Source organism: Pleuronectes platessa, chromosome 11, assembly GCF_947347685.1.
Source record: "Pleuronectes platessa chromosome 11, fPlePla1.1, whole genome shotgun sequence".
NCBI classification, from domain to species: domain Eukaryota; kingdom Metazoa; phylum Chordata; class Actinopteri; order Pleuronectiformes; family Pleuronectidae; genus Pleuronectes; species Pleuronectes platessa.
In genome coordinates, this window is record NC_070636.1 from 10,389,056 (window position 1) to 10,412,076 (window position 23,021).

A 23,021-nucleotide genomic window follows, 5' to 3' on the forward strand; every position below is an offset into this window, starting at 1 on the left:
ACACACTCACACTCTCACCTTTTGGGTCAAACTTGTGCAGAACAACTCATCAATACAAACACATGATCTCTGATCCGTGCAGACGCCGCTCAGTCAGTCACAAGCCAGTGCAGATGAAGGCGGAAGAAGAAGCAGGGAGATTGCAGGATTGAAGGCAAAGGTGGAAATCTGTCCCCTCCTGTTGTTGTGGTGTGTCTGGACTCCCCCTCACCACGTTCTGCTCGTCGCTGTTCCCTCTAACACACTCTCACTCACTACTCCACTGATGGCGGTGAGTATTTCCTGGTTGCCATGGCAGCGTGGCCAGCAATGACTGGCTTTGCGGGTCAAACCATCGGCAGCAACCACAACAAAAGACACAGATAGAGGAGGGGAGAATGGGTGGGTGGCGGCGTTGTTAGCTCACTTCAATGGAAATATATCATGGACACAAGCAAGAGCAAGAATCAAGAGGTGACAGAGTCATTACTTTTATTTTGAAAAATCCTCACAAGTCTTTTTAATTACAACAATCAAAATAAGGCTTCTTTTGGAGGAAAGGGCCTCTTGGGATATATTTTTAACCTTTAGTGATACTTTTTAACCTTTAAGACAATAACAGCATATGACAACAGCAGTTTAATAGGAGCCTCTGGTGTGAATGAGCGCCCTGTGATGAGTGAGGCGCTCATTCATTGCAGTCCATCGTCTACATGGGAAATTTGAGCTTCTGTGACACTAGACACAAACTTGTTTAGAGCCACGGATCCTCCCATGAGCTCCTTTCAATAGAGCTTCTTCCTACACAATAGTTAACTACCTTGGCCTCTTGCAACTCATGCTACAAGGACAATATAAGTTAAACTAGTGCACTGACAACTAAAAAATATCACCAAAGAGAAACTGTTTCAGAAAAATAACATTTTTTATTTTTTTATTTACACAAAAAACAAACACGTTTAATCAAAAATACGACAAACTTTTTTTATAAATAATTTCTTTAAATTATTGTAAAAACTGTTTAAACTGATTATATCACAGTGACTTCTGGTGATGGACAGATGTCCGGCCTATAGTCTCATATTATTAACTTCATACAGATGCCTTGTGCTGTCAGGATATGGTCAGTCTGTCCTTCAGGGATAAGTACTGGAGGGGAAAAGAAAAAGGGAAAATGATAATTGAACGGTAAAGTCCCCACCTTTCATGCTGTGATGAGAACTTTTACTTTTAAATGTACGTTTCGATTAACTGACTAAGATAAAAATTTGATCATAAGGACAATAACTATACTATACTAAACTTATCTTGCTCTCGGGAAACAAATGTTTTTAAGTGTCATTATTTGTATTTCTAGATTATTTTGTAATTTGTAATTTATACATTTTTACATTTACACTGATAAGGACCTTTAAGTCTAAAATAGAGTTAAACATACACAAAACTAAAATTTGTGTTCTGTTAAGTTATAGATGGGTGAACAAAACATTCAAATTACATGACCACAAATCTATATAGGGTTTGGGGTTTACAGTTCAAATTATTACATACATAGACAAACATGTTTCGCTGTGATTTTCTGTGTACAGCTGCATCATTTTTTGGGGGGAAAAACACAAAACCCTATTTATATGAGTCTGAATCTAGTTTACAGTGAATGTTGTCCTTGAGTTTAAATAAGAGTCTCATAAACTCTAGAGCGAATCAGACAAACACAAAGTAAACTTCAAACCTGTGCGGGTCCGAATAACTTCTGATTATTGATGGTGTTAAATGTTAAAGTGTAAAGTTAGGGCAGGTCAGTGGGGGAGTGAGGAGAGAGAGGGCATGCGGCAACCCGACAGTTCGTGAACGCGCGCACTGGGGAAAGTTTTAACAGAATTAATGCTACTTCTTCGACCTTTTGTACTGACTTCTCTTCTGGGGCCACTGAATAAATTCTGCCTTGCACAGTCGAGGCAATTTTCTTTCAGCAGGAGACTGCCACTGCTGAATGACCGTAAGGAAACACTACATCTCCCCCTTTCTCCGTCTCACCTTTTTCCTGCTTTCAATGGCCTGTTGAAGCCAGACCAGCTCCATGGTCAGCGTGTTTCTATGGAGACGCAGGGCCTCCGGAGTGCGTGGCACCTCCTGAGCCAAGCAGTACTGCCGGGGACCTGAACAGGAGATGAGAACATTCTAAATGACTGGTAAGGTCTTCTCATTACACCAGATGTGAAACAATTATTAAGGTTATTTAACGTTTTACTTCTCCACTAAACAAGTAACAAAAACATCACACTATGCTGAGACATCCGAACTTACTGACAATACTTTTTTGAGTGTTTGATCAATTTTCTTGAGGCCATTTAAAAATGTAGACCGAGGTCACTGACTCATCTATGGCATAGTAAACTATTCAGGTATCTATTTTTCCAGTGCTTAGACACGATTTGTGTTGAAACTTTATTAAATTATTAGTCAATAGACTTTATTTAAAATTGTTCTAGCTTCTAAAAAACTAAAAGTTCTATGCTTTTCCATTTATACCTTTTAACATTGCACATCATTGGTTTCTGTTCATTTGGCATAATCAAGCAATCGCTAGACATCGCCTTGAGTTCTTGGAAACTGTGATGTTCTTTTTCTTCACACATTTTAATATGTTATAAGATTATGAAAATAATGAGGCCGACTCTCACCCTGGTGACAGTGACTGTGGTTCTCATCTAGCTCCAAACTGCTCCAGATGGTGGTGGAGTCTCCTATGCTGTCCCCTGCCTCTTCATGTTGATCTCCCTCCTGCTCCCTTTGTCCAGGGACCCCCACGTCTCCGTCACAGCCACTGGAAATATGGGTTCGGCCTTTGGTCTCTGACCCATCTCTCTCAGCCTCTGTCTTCTGCAAAAGGAGAGTCTGAGCTTCCTCTCTGTCCCGTGATGGCGCTGTTCTCGATCTCCGTGGACAGGTGCCGACATCGAGTCCTGGATCTGAAGCCTTGCTGGCATCGCTGCTAGGACGTGGAAACAGGTCATCCTGATCAAACATGGACATTGAACGTATGAGAAACTCATCAAAAAGCTGATGAACGCCCCTCTCATCATAACAACTCCAGTTACTTACAGGGTCTGTGAAGTGAGGGATGGGGATAACCGTGCTCGTCCACTGCAGGTGCCTCAGACCTCCATCAATCTCTTTCACTATGTCCTCAAAGTCTTCACGTGCACGACCTACTTCCCGTCTCACCAGATATCCACGTGCACGCGCCTAATGAGAAGAGGAGGGGAGAGCACAACTTCAATTTAAAAATCACTTCAAGTAACTTTATGTAACCGTTTGCAACTTGCGTATCATGATCCACACAACATACAGGAATCAAATGCAACACACAACATATGTACATGCACATACATGTGGATCGTGTGGCTGATCGTTAGTCTCTCTGAGGTTTCTACGTTTCCCTGTCAATAGTGTTTCTTTTGGTAGTTTACCTTGTTGAGGGTTAAGAACAGAGGATGTCGCACCTTGTTAAACCCCATGAGACAAAGTGTGATCTGTGAATATGCTCTATATATACAGAATTTGACTGATGGACGAGTGATAACTACAGACACTTGATGCTAAAGCAATAGCTAACACCAGCAGCTGATTTCAAAGGTTAGCTTAAGTAGCTACGTACAGCCAGACGTCCGTAGGTTTAAACAATCGACTTTAGAAGCAGGTGAGTTATTTTACGTAGTTGACGTTATTACCTGAAAGTGTGTGAGTGTCGTCTCCCACTTCCTCCTCTCCATTGCTATGGTAACGTGAAGGAGCGTGCTACGGAAAGCGGGAGAACAAGTCAAACTGTTCATTTAGTTCCGGTGTCAAACGTAAAAAATTAAAGTACCCCGGTGCAGAATTTAACCGTCTGCGTAAACCGGTTGAGTATTTAGCTGATTTTATCACCGTAAACAAAGGGAAATTACAGATTTACAGTAAAAATTGTATTCAACTGACCGAAATGACTCCAGAATAGGACCATCCTCGTGTGCGTGGTGCTTTATTGTGGAAAACTGTTAGCGGAAGTGACCCCGCGTTTGTTGTATATTCGGTTTGTGATGTTGCTGCTCGTCACGTGTCGCTTTAAGTTTAAGTTTTTCGCCTCAGGTTAACGAACATGAGCGCCGGCTCCAACCAGAGGACTTTGTTCCAGACGTGGGGCTCCGCCGCGCCCCAAAACAAATCCGCTCAGCCGAGGAAAGATGGCGTGAAAGCCGCTGGACGGCGCAGGACTACCCCGAGCAACTCATCTCAGGTCCCCGCAACACTTCCTCCTCCCAACCCCCTGTGGACTGAGATCGGTCAGGGGTCCTCACACCCAGCGCAGACCCCAGCGAGGACAGAGGAGCCCTGTGCAGATGAAGACGACGACGATGATCTCATGGTGGTGGCTGTCTACGAGGCTGAGAGGAGCCTGCGACTTGACAATACGAACCCTCCCCAAGATGACCACCCTGCAGGAGCAGAGGTCAGTGCCCGGTCTCCAGACCCCTCAGCTGGGCAGACATACCCAGAGCTCCCCGGCTTTGACAGCTCCTCAGCTAAAGTGTGGATCTACCCCACCAACTACCCCCTCAGGGAGTACCAGCTGAAGATCTCAGAGGCGGCTCTGTTCCATAACACACTGGTGTGTCTGCCCACTGGTCTGGGTAAAACCTTCATAGCCTCTGTGGTCATGTACAACTTCTACCGCTGGTATCCATCGGGGAAGATCGTGTTCATGGCCCCCACCAAACCCCTGGTGGCACAGCAGATCGAGGCCTGCCATAAAGTGATGGGGACCCCACAGGCCCACATGGCTGAGCTGACAGGTATAATATGTATAAAATGTAAACATCTATATTATCCTTAAAGGGACACTTCACCCCAAAATGAAAACTCACTCATTAACTACTCATCACTACGCCGGTTGAGGTGGTGGGTGAAGTGTTTGAGTCCATGAGACACTTTTGGAGATTCAGGGGGTAAAACGGCGTTGCAGACAATTTCAATACAAGTGAAGTAAATGGTGACCACTTCTTCAAACAGAAAAAAACCACAGAAATAAAAGCACAACATTACTTCATACTGCTCCTGCGGTGTCATCCACAAATTGTATTGGATTTGGCTGCAACGCTGTTTTCCCCTGAAACTCCGAAAGTGTTTTGTGGACTCAAACACTTCACCCACCACCTCCATCAGCATAGTGCTTCATTTTTGGGTGAACCATCCCTTTAAGGTGTAACTAACAGGACAGGCTCTACCTACCCACAGGCAGCACAGCAGCCAAGCAGAGACAGGAGGTGTGGAGGTCCAAGCGCCTCTTCTTCCTCACCCCTCAGGTGATGGTGAACGATTTGTCCAGAGGCACGTGTCCAGCTCAGCAGGTGAAGTGTGTGGTGATCGATGAGGCCCACAAGGCGCTGGGCAACCACGCCTACTGCCAGGTACGCACGCTTCCCACCGAGGAACACAGCTTTCCTTTCTGTTTCAATGTCATGTCAATGCTGATAATATTATTGTTGTATTTTACTCTAAAAGTCAAATTTTCATAGTGAACCTGCAATAAACCCACATGGAAGTGATAGTCCTTATTCAAGAAAACTTCACTCTTGAAATATACAGGTTGTCAACAATCTGTGGAAGCTGAAGTCAGACTTATGGAGCAGATTTTAACAATCCATCCTATATCTATTCTTCTTAATAACCAGTTTTTAACAGTGGGAAAAGCATCTTGAACTCATCGTGAAACTTGTATTAATATATAATAGGATTGGGTGATGTTTGCCAGGGAAGCTTTCCCTGTATCCCTCTAGCATACTATCTACTGGCAATAATACTGTATATAGTTTTTTTCATCAATGTAATTACTTACTTTGATTTGTCCGATTTCTCATTCATTTGTTATCAATTCCACCAGCTCAGGTTAACTTTCCCACCTGGTCACTTTATCCATGAACAGATTCTTAATTTGTTTTCGAGAAAATGCTATAATTTATTGTCATATTGGAATATAAAATGACGTATACCATATAAGAGGACTTGTGCTACTTGCCAACTTGTGTTCTTTTTTGCAGCGATGCCTCCTCAGGTTTGCATTGGAACACTTAGTTTATTAAATCTTCTGTCCATTTATAAATGATGCCAGTAATGTCCTCCACTTACTCTTCTCTCTGACACTCAGGTGATCAGACAGCTCGGCAGCCAGACTCTGCAATTCCGCATCCTGGCCCTGAGCGCAACCCCAGGGGGGGATACGAAGGTAAAAATAATCTACAGTTATTTTTTTTTTTTTTGTCTCTGTGGTCTTATGTGCTGTAAACAATAATTTGCATGTCTTGCCTCCACCATTCCTCTTTTCTTCCATCCCTACAGTCGGTGCAGTCGGTGATCTCTAATTTGCTCATCTCCCACATCGAGCTGCGTTCAGAGGAAAGCCCCGACATCCGGGCCCACTCCCACCAGCGCAGCGTGGAGAAAGTGGTGGTTCCGCTGGGAGAGGCCCTCTCTGCTCACCAGGTGCGCTACCTGCAGGTAGGCCCAAACCATGAAGCTTCATATTGAGCAAAAGCAAAAGGAAACACCTGAATTATCAGTCCAAGTTGAGAGAAAATAAATGGCAAGAATAAGCAAGAATTCAGAGAGTTGAGCCTTGCTTATAGACCATGATTCAAACGTTCCACTGTTGGATTTACAATTGTGACTTTTGGTTTTTGGTGCTTTGCTGCCACCTTGTGGTTAGTGTTTGCTGGTTTCGGCTCTGAAAAATCTTTTTTCTCAGTTATACACTTCTTTCCCTCTCACTTATTTGGTTGTATACTGTGAACTGGTGCCAGATGAATTGATTTGTCTCGAAGTCGACGTCCTGTTACACTTGTTGTTGTGGCTCTCTGTGTTATTAGACATTCTGGATGATTAATGCACCCTGCAGGCTCTCTCTCTCTCTCTATCTCTCTCCCTCTCTCTCTCTCCACCATGGGTCGGTGCACCGCCTGATGTAGACTGTAAACGTGTAGCTACACTTTTAAATCGGTCTCAGATGGTTGGGCAGCTGGAATGTGACGCCTGCATTCTGGAGTTCAGACCCGCTTTACATTCTTCCCTCCTGTCTGATTCCTCTCGGATCATTTTGTAATAATAGTGGGAGCTCGTCCTTTTCATTATGTTTCACCTTCTCTTCATGTTACCTCCAGACTGGAAGCTGTCTGCGCCCTGCTCGTTAACCTTCATGTCTCTCTGCCCTCCCGTAATTTGACCAGACAGCTCACAACACAGATATAACGTTTGCTCAGGTGTAAAATGAGCATTACTGACGTTATTCAGGTGGAAATTAATGATTGTTGAGAAGATTGGAAAAATGAGCCATTCATGCAGAGAGGTTATTTGGGATTAGATTTTTGTTTTTCCTCCAGTTTGTGGCCTATTTTATCACAGCCATTATAGAGGAACCAGTGTCTGTGCATACAACCACTAAAGTAGCCTCAGTATTCTGGTTTTGATTGAGCGTCGATTGATAGAAAATGCTTTCTTATGTAACTAGACATGTACCCATGCCTCCGATATTGCCGATGTACCGATCAGTTACCATAAATTTAAAGTATACTCCTTTCACCCAGGTTAAATTTTGATTCTCTTTGCCCGGAGACAACTTCTTCACCTCTCTAAAACAGAAGTTGCTCTTCACTGCCACTCGCCCGTTTTCAGATTGGCAAAGAAGTAATTTCTTCCCGTCATGTGTTTTAAAGGTTCAGTGTGTAAGATTGAAAGGATTTATTGGCAGAAATTCAATATAAAATAATCCTTCTCATGTTTTCCAAGTGTGTTTCATTTAGATTGTACACATTTTTGTTTTGTTTACGTCCTTTTTTTAGTTTTAACTGTCACACTAGATCATAAAAGAAGTTGTATTTGTTTCGAAAGAGTTGAACCCGAGCCAGTCCATACAACAATGCTAGCAATCCATACAGCATACCGCTGTTAAAATATACGTTTTATAAGTTCTCTTCATGAATACACTGGTATTGGCCGAAGTCCAGTTATCGGAGCCGGTAACAGGAGGGAGAAAATGGTTTCTACCTGCAACTTGGTCAAATGTTTCCAACCATCTACTGAGGTATGGTTAATTTTACACCCTGTGTTGTGTTGTAATGGAAACAGATGTTGTTACTTAGAGCTTAGGTTGCAGCTGTATTCCATGGGTATTGAAAACAATCACGTTCTAACACATACGTTCTATATTAATGCTGTCACACATTTATTATTTATTCTTTTCCTGTTGTTGTCTTCTCGCCTCTTCATCAGATACTGTATACAGTGTCCTGTACTGTACAATGAGCACCACTATAGAGTGTGTGTGTGTGTCGATAGTGTGAGAGGTCGTCATGTTACTGTGCTCCGGTAACTTAGCCCTGGCTCTTCTTGTGACATGGGTAACACAACATGTCTCCAAACAAAGGAGGGTGTGGCCCCTTTTAGGTTTGACACATTTGATCCCGTCCCTACACACGGATCGGTCTGAACTACATTCATCTCCGCTCTGGCAGTGTATTTCTGTCGCGCTAATGTTGGGCGGAAATAGACGGAAAGACAACGTTTCTTTCTACTAAAAAGGGTTTTATAAAATTTCATTTGTTATTTCATATTCATGTACTATTTTATACAGGGCCCGTATAAAGATTGAAATAATCATAGAACAAGTTATTGTACACGTTTACAACATAAAAAAAATTATATATATATATTGTGTTGCTGGAGGTTATTTTTTACAGGTTTGTTCTTCATTTTCACAGTCAAACTCGCAGGCTGCTTTATGTACGTACTTCTTTGTTGCTCGTTTTGGATGAAACAAACTGATTCACACTTATCGTGCAATCATCCAGGATTGCAGGGCCACCAGGGGGCCCCTCAGTTGGCTCACTGGGAGGGCCGGCTCTGTTTTCATTCATATTTCCCCCCAGTTTTGTGAAGCTTTGACTTTCGATAACCAATTTCCCATTATACCTCTTGTGAAAATACCCATTGAGTAATGGGTATTTTCACAAGAGGTATAATGAATTTCAAAAGCTTTATGGCCAACTTTTCTCTTAAACCTAATTCTCAGTCAAGTTCTTATTATTATATCATGTTACAAGCAAGTGCCTCTCATCTCTCATCTCATTTTCGTCCGCTTATCCGGGGTCGGGTCGCGGGGGGAGCAGCTCAAGCAGGGGGCCCCAGACTTCCCTTTCCCGGGCCACATTGACCAACTCTGACGGGGGGATCCCGAGGCGTTCCCAGGCCAGTGTTGAGATATAATCTCTCCACCTAGTCCTGGGTCTTCCCCGAGGTCTCCTCCCCACTGGACGTGCCTGAAACACCTCCCAAGGAAGGCGCCCAGTGGGCATCCTTACCAGATGCCCGAACCACCTCAGCTGACTCCTTTCTAAGTAAAGGAGCAGCGGCTCTAATCCGAGTTCCTCACGGATGGCTGAGCTTCTCACCCTATCCCTAAGGGAGACGCCAGCCACCCTTCTAAGAAAACTCATCTCGGCCGCTTGTACCCGCGATCTCGTCCTTTCGGTCATCACCCAGCCCTCATGACCATAGGTGAGGATAGGAACGAAGATCGACCGGTAGATCGAGAGCTTTGCCTTGCGGCTCAGCTCTCTTTTCGTTACAATGGTGCGGTAAAGCGAACGCAATACCGCCCCCGCTGCTCCGATTCTCCGATTCTCCGGCCAATCTCACGCTCCATAGTACCCTCACTCGCGAACAAGACCCCGAGGTACTTGAACTCCTTCACTTGGGCTAAGGACTCATTTCCTACCCGGAGTAAGCAAGTGCCTGTTAAAGACAAATATAAAAAGACATTTAATAAATGCTCTTCGACCCCAGAAGGTTAATAAAGAGTTTGAAGCTGACACCTCCCCCCCCCCCCTTTTTTAGGAGCAATACCCCCAACATTGTTTTGAGCATGTGTGTTGTGTGTAAAAGTCCAATAAAAACCAGGATCAGTCGATTTTTCAAAAGACAGGAGACAAGCACATTTTTATTTAACAAAGAAAACCACAGTAGCTCTTGTTGTTGCACTTGAACGTTCACAGTACTGCACACGTTTGCAAAACACTAAAAAAATTAAGCAAAAGAAAAAAAGGAAAAACAAAGTTGATCCTCACAGTTGATGTTCCCATATAACCAGGCTCTTAAAAGGGAAATGAAAACTACAAGTATCATGGCTTTGTCAGTGTTTGCACACTACGGTTGTCACAGAGCATCATATCGACGCTTTAATCATTACATCAAAAATAAATTCTGTTTTGGACTTCAAAGGAACTTTCCCAACTCCAATATAAACTTTTCTGTCAATTTACACTTGTTTAAATTAGATAAAACAAGATTTCTCTCAATTTGAGCGGATTTTTTTTCTTTTTTCTACAAGTTTAATAATATTTTATGTCGCGTTCTTTTTTTTTTTAAATGCTCACACATTAAGGATTTGGTTTACTTCCAGTATAATTTCATTGGCACCCAAGCAGTAACTGAATTTGCAAAGCTGAAACACTCCTGTATTACTGTGAGCTCTCGGTGTAGCTGGTTTGATGCTTTGCTTTCTTGATTTTTTTTTTCTTTCCTTCTTTCTTTTTGCATGTTAATAGTTCGTTTTATTTCAAAATATAGCAAAGATAAACATACATCTTTCACTTTGTCTTCTTATATTGTTGATAGAACATTAAATACAGCTTGAACTAAAAACAGAATTCAATTGCTGTCTATTTAGCAAGAGTATAATCACAGTAGAGGTATTCTTTGTGCTCTAATTTTCTTGGTAACACTGTTCCTACTCAGAAACAGTGGCATTTGCGATACAGTAGTGAATGTTCACTAACATTGACACAGAGTAGCATAAAAAGAGCATGATAAAGAGGTACATACTTATTCCTGTGTGTGAATGTGCCTTGAAGCATGAGGAATGCATTGGTTTTGTTACATCGTTTTCTCTGAAGAAAAGAATGAACATATAAGTACTTTATGATTGTCATTCAGCAGTAGGATCAGTGAGTTTCTCAGCATTTGGTTTGTAGAAGTGTTGCCAGAAGTGTTGTGTTTGTCCTCGCCCTCTCTCCCTGTAGCTATACATTCATGCAGAAACACACATGACCACGTTACATTCACGTGTGCGTCGCCTACATTGTTGTCAACTGATTGTGTGTGAGTGTATTTCTGGTTTGAGCCACCGGTTCTGTTCCCAACCCACAACACCTGCCACTGAACACACCCTTAAAAAGGGCTAGGTCAGGGGCCCAGGAACTGTTGTGACTGGCTTGTTGTTGCTGGTTGTCTTGTAAGTATTGCACTTATTGTTAAAGCAATAAAGTAGTGAGTTTATGTCTGTAGTGGGTCAATAGTGTCGGAGTTGAAATCAATTCAGAAAGCTTGAGAACGACAGAGAAACAATTTTTTTTTTTTTTGTGAATTGAATTTCACCCAACATGACAAGACATTGTAGCATTGCAACAAATGGAAAAGGGGTAATAATAAGGCTGCATATTCCACTGGGAGCCTGTTTCCGCAGTGGGAGAAAACAAAGACATGCTGCTGTTACATCTTTCGCTCGATGGTGACTATGTTCAATGAGTGCTAAGAGTTGAAACTGTTAGAGCGACTTTAACGAGAGAGCACTGTGCTTAGGAAAGGTTCTAGTCATCTCTGTGAGAGCGGGAGATGAATGCTACACTATGTCCACGAGCGGATGGCAGTGGTTCAGTTCAGCTGTTAGAGGTGAGATGAGGACATAACTAAATGAATGGACTGAAAATTCCCTGGGGTTTGAGTAAGGTTTGACTTTTTCTTTCCTTTTTAAATCAAGACTGAGGTGGCTGTGGAGTGGGATGGGCTGGTGGTGGTTTCACGTAGCAGTGGTGGGTTTTTGCACCTGAGGCTGTAGCTGGGTTGGGGCAGTGTTAAGGGAGTCTTTATTACGCTGGAGGTCACAGACACAAGGATGCTGCTGCGTCCTCCCGTACCTCAGCGCTCCAGGAACCAGATCTCGTTGGAACGGTTGCTGTGGGCCGGGTTGGTGTAGCCGGCCACAATGAATGAGTCGTTGACACACAAGTTTGGAGAGTCGAGCACCTCTGCCATAGCGTTGATCTGGTCAATGATGGTCACTTCATTGGTGGGACCGGTGAATGGCCTGGAAGCAGAGAACACAAGCTCACCGTTAATTCTCATTGCTGATTATTAACGTGAGGAGGGACTGAAAATAGTGGAACAGGCCATTTTTATTTCACTCTTTACTAACCGTGTATACACCACAGTGACGGGCCAGCTTTCTATGATGATCTGGCTGTCCTCAGGTTGTGGGGGCTGGGCCTGATGCTCAATAGGAAGGTAGTACGCCACAGTGACGTCATGGGAGATCTGAGAGTGGGTCTCATCTGTGCGCACTATCGTCACGATGGGGAGCGTCATGCCCAGGTAGACGCCTGCACGGAGAAGATGGCAGTTGTCATTAGTAATGGTTGGGGATGAGTTGAAAAAGTGTTGGTTTTGTAATGTTGTCCTTAAATGAAAACACAGGAAGGCCGTGATTCCAAAGGCTGGCGCTGCTTGCACGAGTTGAACGTGGACTTACCTACAGCATTCTGCTTGCAGATGTATCTCATTATCTTCATAAAACCATAACAGATGCTCTGTTCGTAGGTGTCCTCATGCATTGTTATACAAGCCCAGTGACCCTTTTCATAGTGGCGTTTCTCGTAGAGCAGTTTTCCCAACTGTAAAGGTAGAGATGAGAGACAGAACGTAAACACTTGATGAAAACTTGGGTTGAATTGAATTAAGTATCTTTATGAAACAGTTTTACTGTAACATTCTGCAAATTGTTCTGTTCTAAGAGGAGTGTGTATGTTTTTTTAAAAGGTCAGCAAATGTTCTGTCTAATGGGAAAATAATTAGTCTATTAAACTTATGAAGACTTTTAGTGTCTCAAATCAGGTACTTCAGGGAGTAGTACACTCACAATAATACACTGTGTCCACACCATATTCAAAAGGCGTAATGACAGAGTCTTACCTTGGCGTCTCAAAAATAAACATGACTTTTGCGCACTCACTGGAAATTACTAGTGCAGTATGTAACTCGAATTGGTGCCGCGGGAAAAAGCTTTTCGCACCGAAGTTCCTTTTATTCTTTCTTTTTTGCACATGCTCCTTTTCACACTAACGTGCTAATTATGCCGGCATATGTGCCAAATACATATCCTCCCTCCTCTACTGCCATTTGCATCAAACTATGATGGTCGTCTCCCTCCGTCAACTAAATAGCCAAGATTGTGGCTGTTGAGTGTGAGAATTGTCCACCGTGTGTTTATGGCGTCCAAATAGCAAGTGCGAATATGGAAGTTGGTAAATTGTGACTTTTGAACTAACTATTTGGACAAACTAAATTTCATAAGTGGTGTAAAGTAATTGGTAACTGGTGTAATTCTGTAAATGTATCCCGTTTAAAATCAACAGAACTAGCAAGTTTTTTCTGACTAACAATATTCTATATTTTGCTCTACAGTTTAAGTCGGTTATTTCCCCCCTACATTGTGACGATTGCAGCTCAGGTGTATGACCCACTGATTCTGTACCGTTTCCCAACCACGTGCTTTTCCTTTTACCAAGCACTGAGACCTGCTCCAAGAATAGAGTGCCATGATTGTCCTTTGTTTCACCGGGGTGTCCAGCCAACTTTTAAATGAACTAATTAACTCAGGTTAAACCAATTAGCCCTCTTTATTTATACAGTCCCATAAGGAGTTTAAAAGGCTTTGTGTTGAGTCACATGATCATCTTGTCTAAATAAGTAGCTTCGCCATACGCATAAAGACGACCTTTGTGTTGATCGTAGACTGACACAGATGCTGGTCGTGTCCTCGCTCTAATGTTTATCAAGAGGCCTGATCTATTGTGTGTGTGTGTGTGTGTGTGTGTGTGTGTGTGTGTGTGTGTGTGTGTGTGTGTGTGTGTGTGTGTGTGTGTGTGTGTGTGTGTGTGTGTGTGTGTGTGTGTGTGTGTGTGTGTGTGTGTGTGTGTGTGTGTGTGTGTGTGTATTAGAGGGTGTTAACAATCATGTTGATGCTGTTAAGTGCGTCACTGGTTTTGTAATCCACTTGTAGGGTTAGACTAATGTAATATATGTTCATGTACAGGTAATGTATGACATCAAACAAGCTCAATCAAATTTAGCTGGAATGGCAGTAAAAAGAGTATCAAAATATTGAATCTCATCATAACGTTATTTCTGTGTGCGGTTTGACTTATCCAGCCCAAAGTTGATTTTTATGGGCTACTGCATTTGGATATTGTGCATTGCTGAGATCTTCTTACATCCAGCGGTTGATTTTTCTAGTATTCCAGTCAGATAGATCAGATAGCCCTTCAAAGATTGGTTTTATATGCAAGGTCTTAATTTGCAGATCTAGCCCCAAGTGCAAGTATAGTTGTTTGATCTTTTTCCTTTCCATATAAATGAAAATGTGCACAACAGTGCAGGGTAGACAATGATTGTGTCATGGGCGAAGCGGTAAAGGGTCAGATACCTTTTCTCTCTGTGCAAGCAGAGTGAATGGGATGTGCTCTCTGGTGCTGCGTCCTTCATTGTTGCTGGTCAGCTGCTGAATGGGTTCTGCCATATCTGTCAACAGAGAGACAAACAGTACGTGGTCAGTCTGAACTGTGGGCCAAGAAGAATGGATTGCAGTCGTGAGCAAAAACACATATTTATTTTCTTGATGCGAAAAAATACTTTTGCCTCTTTGTTTGTTTACTAACATCATGGTGTGTTTGTGTTGGACAAAGGAAGCCAAAACCCTTTGTTAGGAATGAGATGCCAACTTCGGCTGCTTGAGAGGGAAAGCAGATGTTTTCAGACATTAAGAAAATGCTATTATGATTATTTTATTTTTGTTATTTGTATCGCCTTTAATGGATAGGACAGGGTAAGCTTGTGAAAGGCAGAGAGAGAGTAGGGGAGGACATGCTGTTTCCCAAAGAATTATTCATTCAAGAATCTAGTTGATGCTGTGTTTTTTGGGTATTAAAGTAAAAAGCTAGGCCCCACCTCTCAGACAGATGTCACAGGTTTTCAGAACATGGCACTTAGTCCCATGCAACTCAGTTCCACTCACATCATATGCACAGTACCCTTGGAGTTTCACGTCCCTAGTCTGTATAAACCAGCCTCACTTCCAGTAATCTGCTGGCAGGTGAGGTCTGTCGTTTGAGTGAGGAAAGGCTGCCAGATGGTTAGGCACAGCGCTGTTCCAGAATGTCACAGAAAGTAATTGTTATTAAAGCTGATGGAGTGGACACTGGAAAAAGCTGCCCAAGGCCAGATATAGACTGGCATTAACAGAGTGGTACCACAACAGCAGCCAGTCATAGCTGTGCTGTATTTTATATTCCTGCTATGTAGCTTGTCCCTCATTCTCCAACCAGAAGGCATTCAAAGGTGTTTCCGATTAAATAACAGAAAAAACACCAGCATTTTGTTCGTTTGTTGAAGGGACAAACACGGGGCACTCAAGGTAAACCCAATTCAGTCACATTGTGTAACTCAATTTCATGGAGGACAACTGGCTCAGTGGAGTCTGTGGTGTTTGGGTTATCAATATTTTGATCACGAACAAAGCTGAGAGTTGTGGTGCGAGTGTGTTTGTCTGAATTAGGTCAGCAGCATCTCATTAAATCAAGGTGGCAATGCAAACTATTGATTGAGAAAGTTGCTCGGGTGGTTAATAGGATTGTACAGTTGACAGTAAAACATGAGGTTCCTGTTAGCTGGCCGTTAGCGTCACTGAGAGTGACAAAGTTGTCAGCACACACAGGCACGTACAGTACGCACATGAGCTAGCAGCACCCCGATAACAGCTTAGTGCTGACTCAGAGCGGTCACCAAGCCCAAGTTGACACATGCACCTGTTTTTGTGTGTTGTTTTGGCCTGAAGCCACTTACACTCTGGATCCTGTTCTACTAACCTGTTTTTTTTTTTTTTATTATAAGCAGCTTTCAACAACTAAAGCATCCAGTGAAGTTTTCACTTTTCCCTGAAGACAATTTATTACCTCTGCTAGCACCACTGTCGAGGAAGATTGTTTAATGTACATACGTCATTTATCCCAAAAATGTGGTGATAAACAAGGTTTTGAATTCAGGGGAATATGGAGAGAATCCTTACATTTGGAAATTCCATCTGTTGTTTAAATATAAATATGTCTTTCATTTAGAGAGAGTTTGTGCAGAATATGAAAGACCTGCATTGAAAATAATGATTCTAAAATATATGCTAGAACTGAAGTTTATTCAAACAGCAGTAACCCTAGACGCAGAGTTCATCTCTCCACAATAAGTGATGAGTGTGTTCAATTTTTTTATGTGTAACATTGTGTCTTGTCTTGCAGTGTTATGCACAGTTAAATACGTGTGTGGAAGTAGGATATTATGTAAGAGCTACTGCACTGCTGTCAATAAACCCATCCACTAACACATGTACCAACTTTAAAAACATTGCTGTGTAGATGGGCTTCATGCAGGGACTCGTTTAGAATTAATATGTCTCGCAAGGTGCAATGGAAAATGGTCAGGAGGGTCAGCATGCAGCCGAGTTGTGTTTTTCATTTGGCATGAGGATACTGCTCTTTAATTTGTCTGTACTATACTATGGTGTACTGTGGCACTTCTAACCTAGTCAAGGTCAGTTTGGTGCATCAAGTGTTCATTTGGTGTGCGCTGATGCAAAATTAAAATAAAACATTTGCAAGCACCCTTGGCCAGAATTTTGGGAGCGATGAATTCCATCTTGTTTTCAAGCTACGAGGGCTTCATGCACCCACTTGATATCTGCTCCTTTGACCTCCTTTGACTTCACAAAGAGCCCTTGTGGATATCCCTAGCAAATAATATCATCCTTGTTTCCAATGAACAGCTTTACTGAGAGGGAATGGAAATCGTAATCTGCTAAGGACTTTTCATACAGTATCAATAGATGGCACCTCAAGAGTCAATTACAGCAGAGATGGCTTTTAAGGGTCCTACATTTGCAGTCAAGACAATACATGTTGCCATGGATACCGAGTGATGCCGAAGCAGTTGCAGAAGCATGCACCGGCCTTAAGTCATCAATTAGTGCTGTGGTCTGAGGACGGGGGTAGTGTCAGTGTGTGTTAGTGAGATCTCATTGGGCAGAGCTGGACTTCAGGTACCGGATAGATTAACCCGCCTAAAATGGAGAGGGGAGACTAAAAAAAAAGACATTGTCTTCACATTTTTATTTTATTTTATTTCAAGAATCTAAAAAAATTTAAACCAAACAATTTCAGGAATTACTGAAGCGATGTAGATAGTGCCTCACGTTGAGGGTAGCCAAAAAAGGTTGAAGAAGCATGGCTGTTACAATTAACATTTACCGTTCAACATGTTGAAATAATAAAAAAGGCTTTGATATTTATTTGTCTTTGTACTATTTCCTTCATTGCAAAGTTAGATATCTGCATGTGACCAATGGTTATCTACGTGTTTTGAAAACTGTATTTTATTGCTTTGTATTGGAAATTAAAATGTGGAGGCTTGGTTTACCACAATGGGTCCATTGTCCAGGTCTGTGTGCCGGAGATCTGTGATAAGCAGTAATTAATTAGATTAGGAAGGTTCCAGAGTCAAAACAACTGCTGATGCAGACTCCAGCTGTGCACAACCACTGGACTAGTGTGGAAAAGGCATATTCCTGAAGTAATACGTCAACAAAATCGATCTTTGAGTGAAAGCACAGAAACGAGTTCCACGTCTCTTTATTTCAGATACGTTGGAAGTATTTTTGTCAAAAAGTTTGCAGAGAAAGTGTTGGACTTGTTAGACTCTGGAGTCGACCCCTGGAAATATCAGCGAATTGTTTTTTAGGTTTCAGGATGAACATTTATTGTTTATTACACTGCCAATAAAACTGTTGTCTGAAGTGGAAAGAGAGAGGACAGACCACATAGACATATTTTTCATGCTCCGACAGTGATGCCTGGGGCTCAACTGCATGCTGAAGTCAGACTCGGCAGCTAGACCGGACCAGTGGCCATCTTTTCTTTTCCTTTCCGAGTTTCAAAAGCAGTTTAATGTTGTGCAACCCGAACCACATTTCACTCAGCTTGCAATTAATATAATACACATGCACCCTGACACACACAGACACCATCTTCCCAGTGATAAGGGTGTGTATGGAGCATACATCAGGCAAAATATCGTTGCATTCCTTAGTGATCCCCGTGTCATCCACATGAATGAGTAGATCCAGCAAAGTCTGATCCACCTTCCTATTTTACATAATGTAGTAATCGGATCTGGGATTCTCTCTGATGTGCCCAGTGCAATAATTTAACCTTTAAAGTGACAAATCAAGTCAATTAACAAATAACAAAAACCTCATTCAATGCTGCCTGACTGAAATAAACCAACCAACATGATCCCAAAATTGTAGATCCGTGCTACCAGTCTTATTGTACCATAGTTTTTTAGCCTTTTTTTCTCTGTTTTTGTATGATTTGTGTGTTTGTGTGTAATGATGTTTTGTGTGTAATGAGGTGAGGGGGTGAGACTTGCCTTTAATGATATTGTCTATACTCCAACATTAATAGCACTACTACTGTAATATTATAATGTCTATGACGCTGTGCTGTTCTAGTGGAGTATTTTAACTTACGAGGCAAAATAGACAAATGCTTCCAGAGTGAAAGCTGCTCCTTAAAACCCTAAAATTCAAGCTCACGTGCAAACTCAACGCTTATTCCACGATGCACTTGTGATCTCATGCTTTCTGTGCAACCGTGTTTTCCCACTTTTGCAGACTTATTGCATTGGTAATAATAGAGGTATTTAACCTTCCCGATCTGTGCTCCAAAGTTGTTTCGCCTCGTGTTCAATGCGTGAATATGGATGTGTTGACCTGACTGGAGCCCGTGTGCCTCCCTGGGAACTATGGTCTGTGTGTAGGGTGGTGTGCCGTGAGGAAGTTGATCTTTAAGTAGCTGTGTGCCCAGTAAGAAGCTCGATGTTTTGCCTGTTCTACTTCGTTTATTCCGCGTGGGTGTGATAATAAGTCAGAGAAAAAAGCTGGGACTCGCATGTGTTTGTTCGCTCACTTAGCAGGCTAACTACCTGGTCCCTGTTTAGCTTATTCTTCTTGTTGTTTTTTGTTTGTTTTTGTTTGTTTACCTTGAGCAACATCCACCTGGTGTCCCCTGGCCACTTCCTGCCAGTAATGCAGCATCTGGTCCTCGTCCTCGTCCATGACCTCCGCGTCCTCCTCCAGGCTGCGCGGGTCTGACAGCTGGTCCTCGGAGAAAGACTCCAGGTCCTCCAGCGTGATCATGCCGCCTCGGTCGGGCCCGTCAGCCACACCGCCGCCGCCTCCTCCGCCGCCGCCGCCGCCGCCACTCATCTGGCAGCCACCTCGGTCCATTTTCGCCCGTGAGACGAACACGACTCGAGGCTTCAACTTCGAAACACTTGGCTTAAAAACAAAACCGCGCACGACCATGCACGAATCGGAGCTGGGTTTACGCTCCCGTTTTTGCGGACGTCGGTCGCGCCACCGTTACTTTCTGGTCAAGCGAGCGGGCTGTGCGACGCTGTCCCCGACGCTCCAGCCATGTTCCTCGTCGCCGTGTTGTGGTCAACGCAGACGCGCCATGCTGCTTCGCTCCGTGGACTTTGTGGTCGTTTGAAAAACAAACCGAAAGAGAAGAAAGCGACTCCCCTCGCTGCGCGGGGCAGCTCGTCGCTCGGGCGGCTGTAGCCGGAGGTGCCTGCGCTGTTTATGGGAGAGGAGGGCGGAGCACGTGACGCTGCGGCCTCACTCCCTCCCTCCTTCCTTCCTCCCCTGCTCCTCCAGACGATATATAGAGACCTGACACCCCCCCCCACCTCCTCCAATTCCTCCACCATGACCTCCTCCTCCATTAATACCTCCCACCGCCTCCATCACTATCCCCACCACCCTCATTAATACCTCCCACCACCTCCATCGATAAACCCACCTCCACCAATCCCTCCACCTCCATTAATACCTCCCACCGCCTCCATCACTATCCCCTCCACCCTCATTAATACCTCCCACAACCTCCATCGATAAACCCACCTCCTCCAATTCCTCCACCATCACCTCCACCTCCATTAATACCTCCCACCGCCTCCATCACTATCATGTCCATGCTCATTAATACCTCCCACCACCTCCACTAGACCCCCCACCACCTCCATCACTATCACCTCCACCTTCATTAATACCTCCCACCACCTCCATCACTATCACGTCCACGCTCATTAATACCACCCACCACCTCCATCACTATCAGATCCACCTTCATTTATACCACCTCCACCAAACCCCCCCATATGCTCCATCACCATCACTTCCACCTCCATCTACATTAATATCTCCCATCACCTCCATCACTTTCACCTCCACCGTCAATTATACCTCCCACCACCTCCGTCGATACCTCAACTACCTCCATCAAACCCCCCACCACCTCCATTACCATCACCTCCACCTCCATCATTACCTCCCACCACCTCAATCAATACCCCCCCCATCACCTCCACTAGTCCCTCCACTATCAACACCCTCCAGGCTAAGCCCAGACAGCAGCAATAACAATACTAGTAATGAGCAACATATGTTTTTTGTAAAATACCATTTGTGTATGAGCGCCACCACCTGTAGTTATTGTGACGCTGCAGCTATAATTCTATTTTCATTATCATTTTTTTTCTCCTGTCTTTAATTCATAAATCGTTTCGGGTACAATCTCCCCGAGGAGGTCTGTGTGCTAAAAGCCTTATCATCTTTCAAATCTCTCTTGTCAACAGCAGATCTTACCTAATATTGTAATGATTTTGGAATTCCCTCCTGCATTGAACCTTTTCTCACCGTTACCATTAGTGAGTTTAGTGCACTCGCAGTGTTGTCATTTTATTCCTTTCCAAAGTTGCGTTTAAAGCTGATTTCCGACAATATTTGGCTATTAAAACACCACTAGTTTGCCCCAGGGGTGTGTGTTAATTTTTTTTTATTATATATCCCCCTACGCTCCAAGGTGTCCTGGTGCTAGGGATGGTTCGGAGTTGCTTCAACTTGTGAATCTTTTAAGAACCAATTAACTGTTCCATAAGATGGATGCCCCATAGGTACACTTCATTGCGTCACTGTATAAATCACAGAATCAGAATCAAGCTTTATTGCCAGATAGATTTTCACATACAAGGAATTAGCGGCGTTGGGTTTTTATTAGCATAAATATAAAAAATGGGAAACAGCCTACACATTTTATAAACAGGAGAAAAATATTGGGGAATATGAACAATAGATATTTAACGTAGACATTAATGCAGTGGGGTGATGGGGGTTTGGGGCCTTGTTGATGAGGCCAGCAGCAGTTGGGTAAATAAATGTTTTTGTGGCGAGGGAAGTGACCCAAGAGTTTGTGTGCAGGGTGGGAGGGGTCAGCCACAGACTTACCTGCCAGCCTCACAGTCCTGGAGGCTCTGTTTGTGTGGTCACAATGTTTTGGTTAGTGGAATTGGCTCCAATAGTCCTTGCCCCAACCCCCTTACCTAGACGCAGTTCTTTATCTGTTGAAACAGAAAGAAGTGGTTTGAGATAACGCATTGGCTCCGACCCAGCCCTTGAACCGTCTCCGTGGAAGAGGGGTAGACTTTGATCTAGACTGCTTGAGTGTCTTTGTCCGCACAATTAATAATACCAATTAACTGACTGTCACTGTCAAATTAGAGATTAATACAACAACGACAACAAAATAATTGTTGCATTGAACAATTTTCCTTGACGACAGGACACCAAGTTGTAGAGGGTGGTGAAGAATGAGTCGGGGGTGTATGTGTATGTACTATAGACTGTATGCACGGACACATGTCTGCCTTTGTATGTACAAAATGAGACAATTGACCAACAGCAAAATACTGTAAAATGCAAAATTTCTTTTTTTCTTTGCTATTTTTATTATCTTTCATAGATAGTATCCTAATGTGAATGAAGATAAATAAATATTTTCTAGAGAGATAATAATGAAACAAATCTGAACTTGTCCTCTAGGGGACAGACTGATCGGATCTGGGTCACTGCAACAGCCAACCACCATGTTGCACCCTTCAACATGCACGTAGAGGGAGGCTGTTATATAATACTGTGTGTGGGTTTGTGTTTTTGTTTGTGTTTGTGTCTTTGTTTGTGTGGGTGTATGTATGGATGTGTATGTATGTTTGTGTGGGAGTCTCCCATGTATGCACACAATGTATGTATATAAACGCATACTCTTCAATCCTCTCCAGGGAGGTGGACCTAATGGCCCCCTGCATGGATGTATGCATCCACCTACATCACCGGGGGGTCGTCTTTGTCCTCATGTCTATTCCCTGTAAATCCACACAGACAGACAGTGGTTCCATTTTCATTCACTGCAGCATCCTTGCAGCAGCAATAGTTATCACATGATTTAACGTGATAAGATTTGAGATTCGAAATGAGACCCTTCATTTTAGCAAAGCAACCTGCTTTTCTGTCTATACCTGTATCCTCATACTGATAGCCAGGCAAGCTTGACCCCCCCACCACAGACACATGCACACATGCACCATTTAGTCCTCCTGTATTGTTTATACAGGAGGCAGAGTTCAGCTTAGTGTACTTTCAGTTATTAATAGCTGCCTACAAGCTTTTTCACTGATTCGCCGCGTCACTTAGCTCCATGCCCCTCAACCAATCAGCTGCTGGCCCCTGCTGAGCATGCTCAAGTCGACGGTGTTGTCACCTCTCCTCTCCTCTCCTCTCCTCTCTTCTCCTCTCCTCTCCTCTCCTCTCCTCTCCTTCATTCTGAACCCACATCATACCTCACCTTATTTGTGCAACAGTCTATTATCATAATTTTTACAGTACCATTATTAGTGTTGACAAATACAAACTATAGCCTCTATCCCTGTAGTATTTGAAAGTGTTTCCCCCACCCACA

At 43.2% G+C, this 23,021-nt stretch overlaps 3 protein-coding genes across 3 annotated transcripts in view; 1 reads left to right on the top strand and 2 right to left on the bottom strand.

The window, feature by feature from the left end:
* Positions 1–508: 508 nt before the first annotated feature.
* On the bottom strand, positions 509–3,984 carry iqcc (IQ motif containing C). The gene is made up of 6 exons (XM_053435195.1): positions 3,961–3,984; positions 3,714–3,780; positions 3,085–3,228; positions 2,664–2,997; positions 2,017–2,138; positions 509–1,128 (listed from the first exon to the last, which is right to left on the bottom strand). Exons 2-6 carry the CDS (start codon positions 3,753–3,755, stop codon positions 1,093–1,095), a joined length of 678 nt encoding a protein of 225 aa, XP_053291170.1. The 5' UTR covers positions 3,756–3,780; positions 3,961–3,984; the 3' UTR covers positions 509–1,092.
* Positions 3,926–23,021, top strand: part of fancm (FA complementation group M) — a 41,634-nt gene continuing 22,538 nt past the window's right edge. The window contains exons 1-4 of the mRNA XM_053435196.1: positions 3,926–4,814; positions 5,257–5,429; positions 6,167–6,244; positions 6,358–6,516. Coding sequence (XP_053291171.1) covers positions 4,121–4,814; positions 5,257–5,429; positions 6,167–6,244; positions 6,358–6,516 — 1,104 coding nt within the window. The 5' untranslated portion in view covers positions 3,926–4,120. The remainder of the gene's footprint in view (positions 4,815–5,256; positions 5,430–6,166; positions 6,245–6,357; positions 6,517–23,021) is intronic.
* Positions 9,980–19,810, bottom strand: soul3 (heme-binding protein soul3). The gene is made up of 5 exons (XM_053435194.1): positions 19,207–19,810; positions 14,549–14,643; positions 12,596–12,737; positions 12,263–12,446; positions 9,980–12,154 (listed from the first exon to the last, which is right to left on the bottom strand). Exons 1-5 carry the CDS (start codon positions 19,529–19,531, stop codon positions 11,986–11,988), a joined length of 915 nt encoding a protein of 304 aa, XP_053291169.1. The 5' UTR covers positions 19,532–19,810; the 3' UTR covers positions 9,980–11,985.

What these genes read in the sequence shown, in the direction of transcription:
- iqcc (XM_053435195.1), bottom strand. Translation starts at nt 3,755, where the DNA reads ATGGAGAGGAGGAAGTGGGAGACGACACTCACACACTTTCAG. An exon ending in TCCCTCACTTCACAGACCCT is followed by an intron (nt 2,998 to 3,084) that starts GTAAGTAACTGG and finishes ATGTTTGATCAG; the next exon opens with GATGACCTGTTTCCACGTCC. An exon ending in CCATTGAAAGCAGGAAAAAG is followed by an intron (nt 1,129 to 2,016) that starts GTGAGACGGAGA and finishes TTTCCCCTCCAG; the next exon opens with TACTTATCCCTGAAGGACAG.
- soul3 (XM_053435194.1), bottom strand. Translation starts at nt 19,531, where the DNA reads ATGGTCGTGCGCGGTTTTGTTTTTAAGCCAAGTGTTTCGAAGTTGAAG. An exon ending in CCAGGTGGATGTTGCTCAAG is followed by an intron (nt 14,644 to 19,206) that starts GTAAACAAACAA and finishes CTCTGTTGACAG; the next exon opens with ATATGGCAGAACCCATTCAG. An exon ending in CTGCAAGCAGAATGCTGTAG is followed by an intron (nt 12,447 to 12,595) that starts GTAAGTCCACGT and finishes TTCTCCGTGCAG; the next exon opens with GCGTCTACCTGGGCATGACG.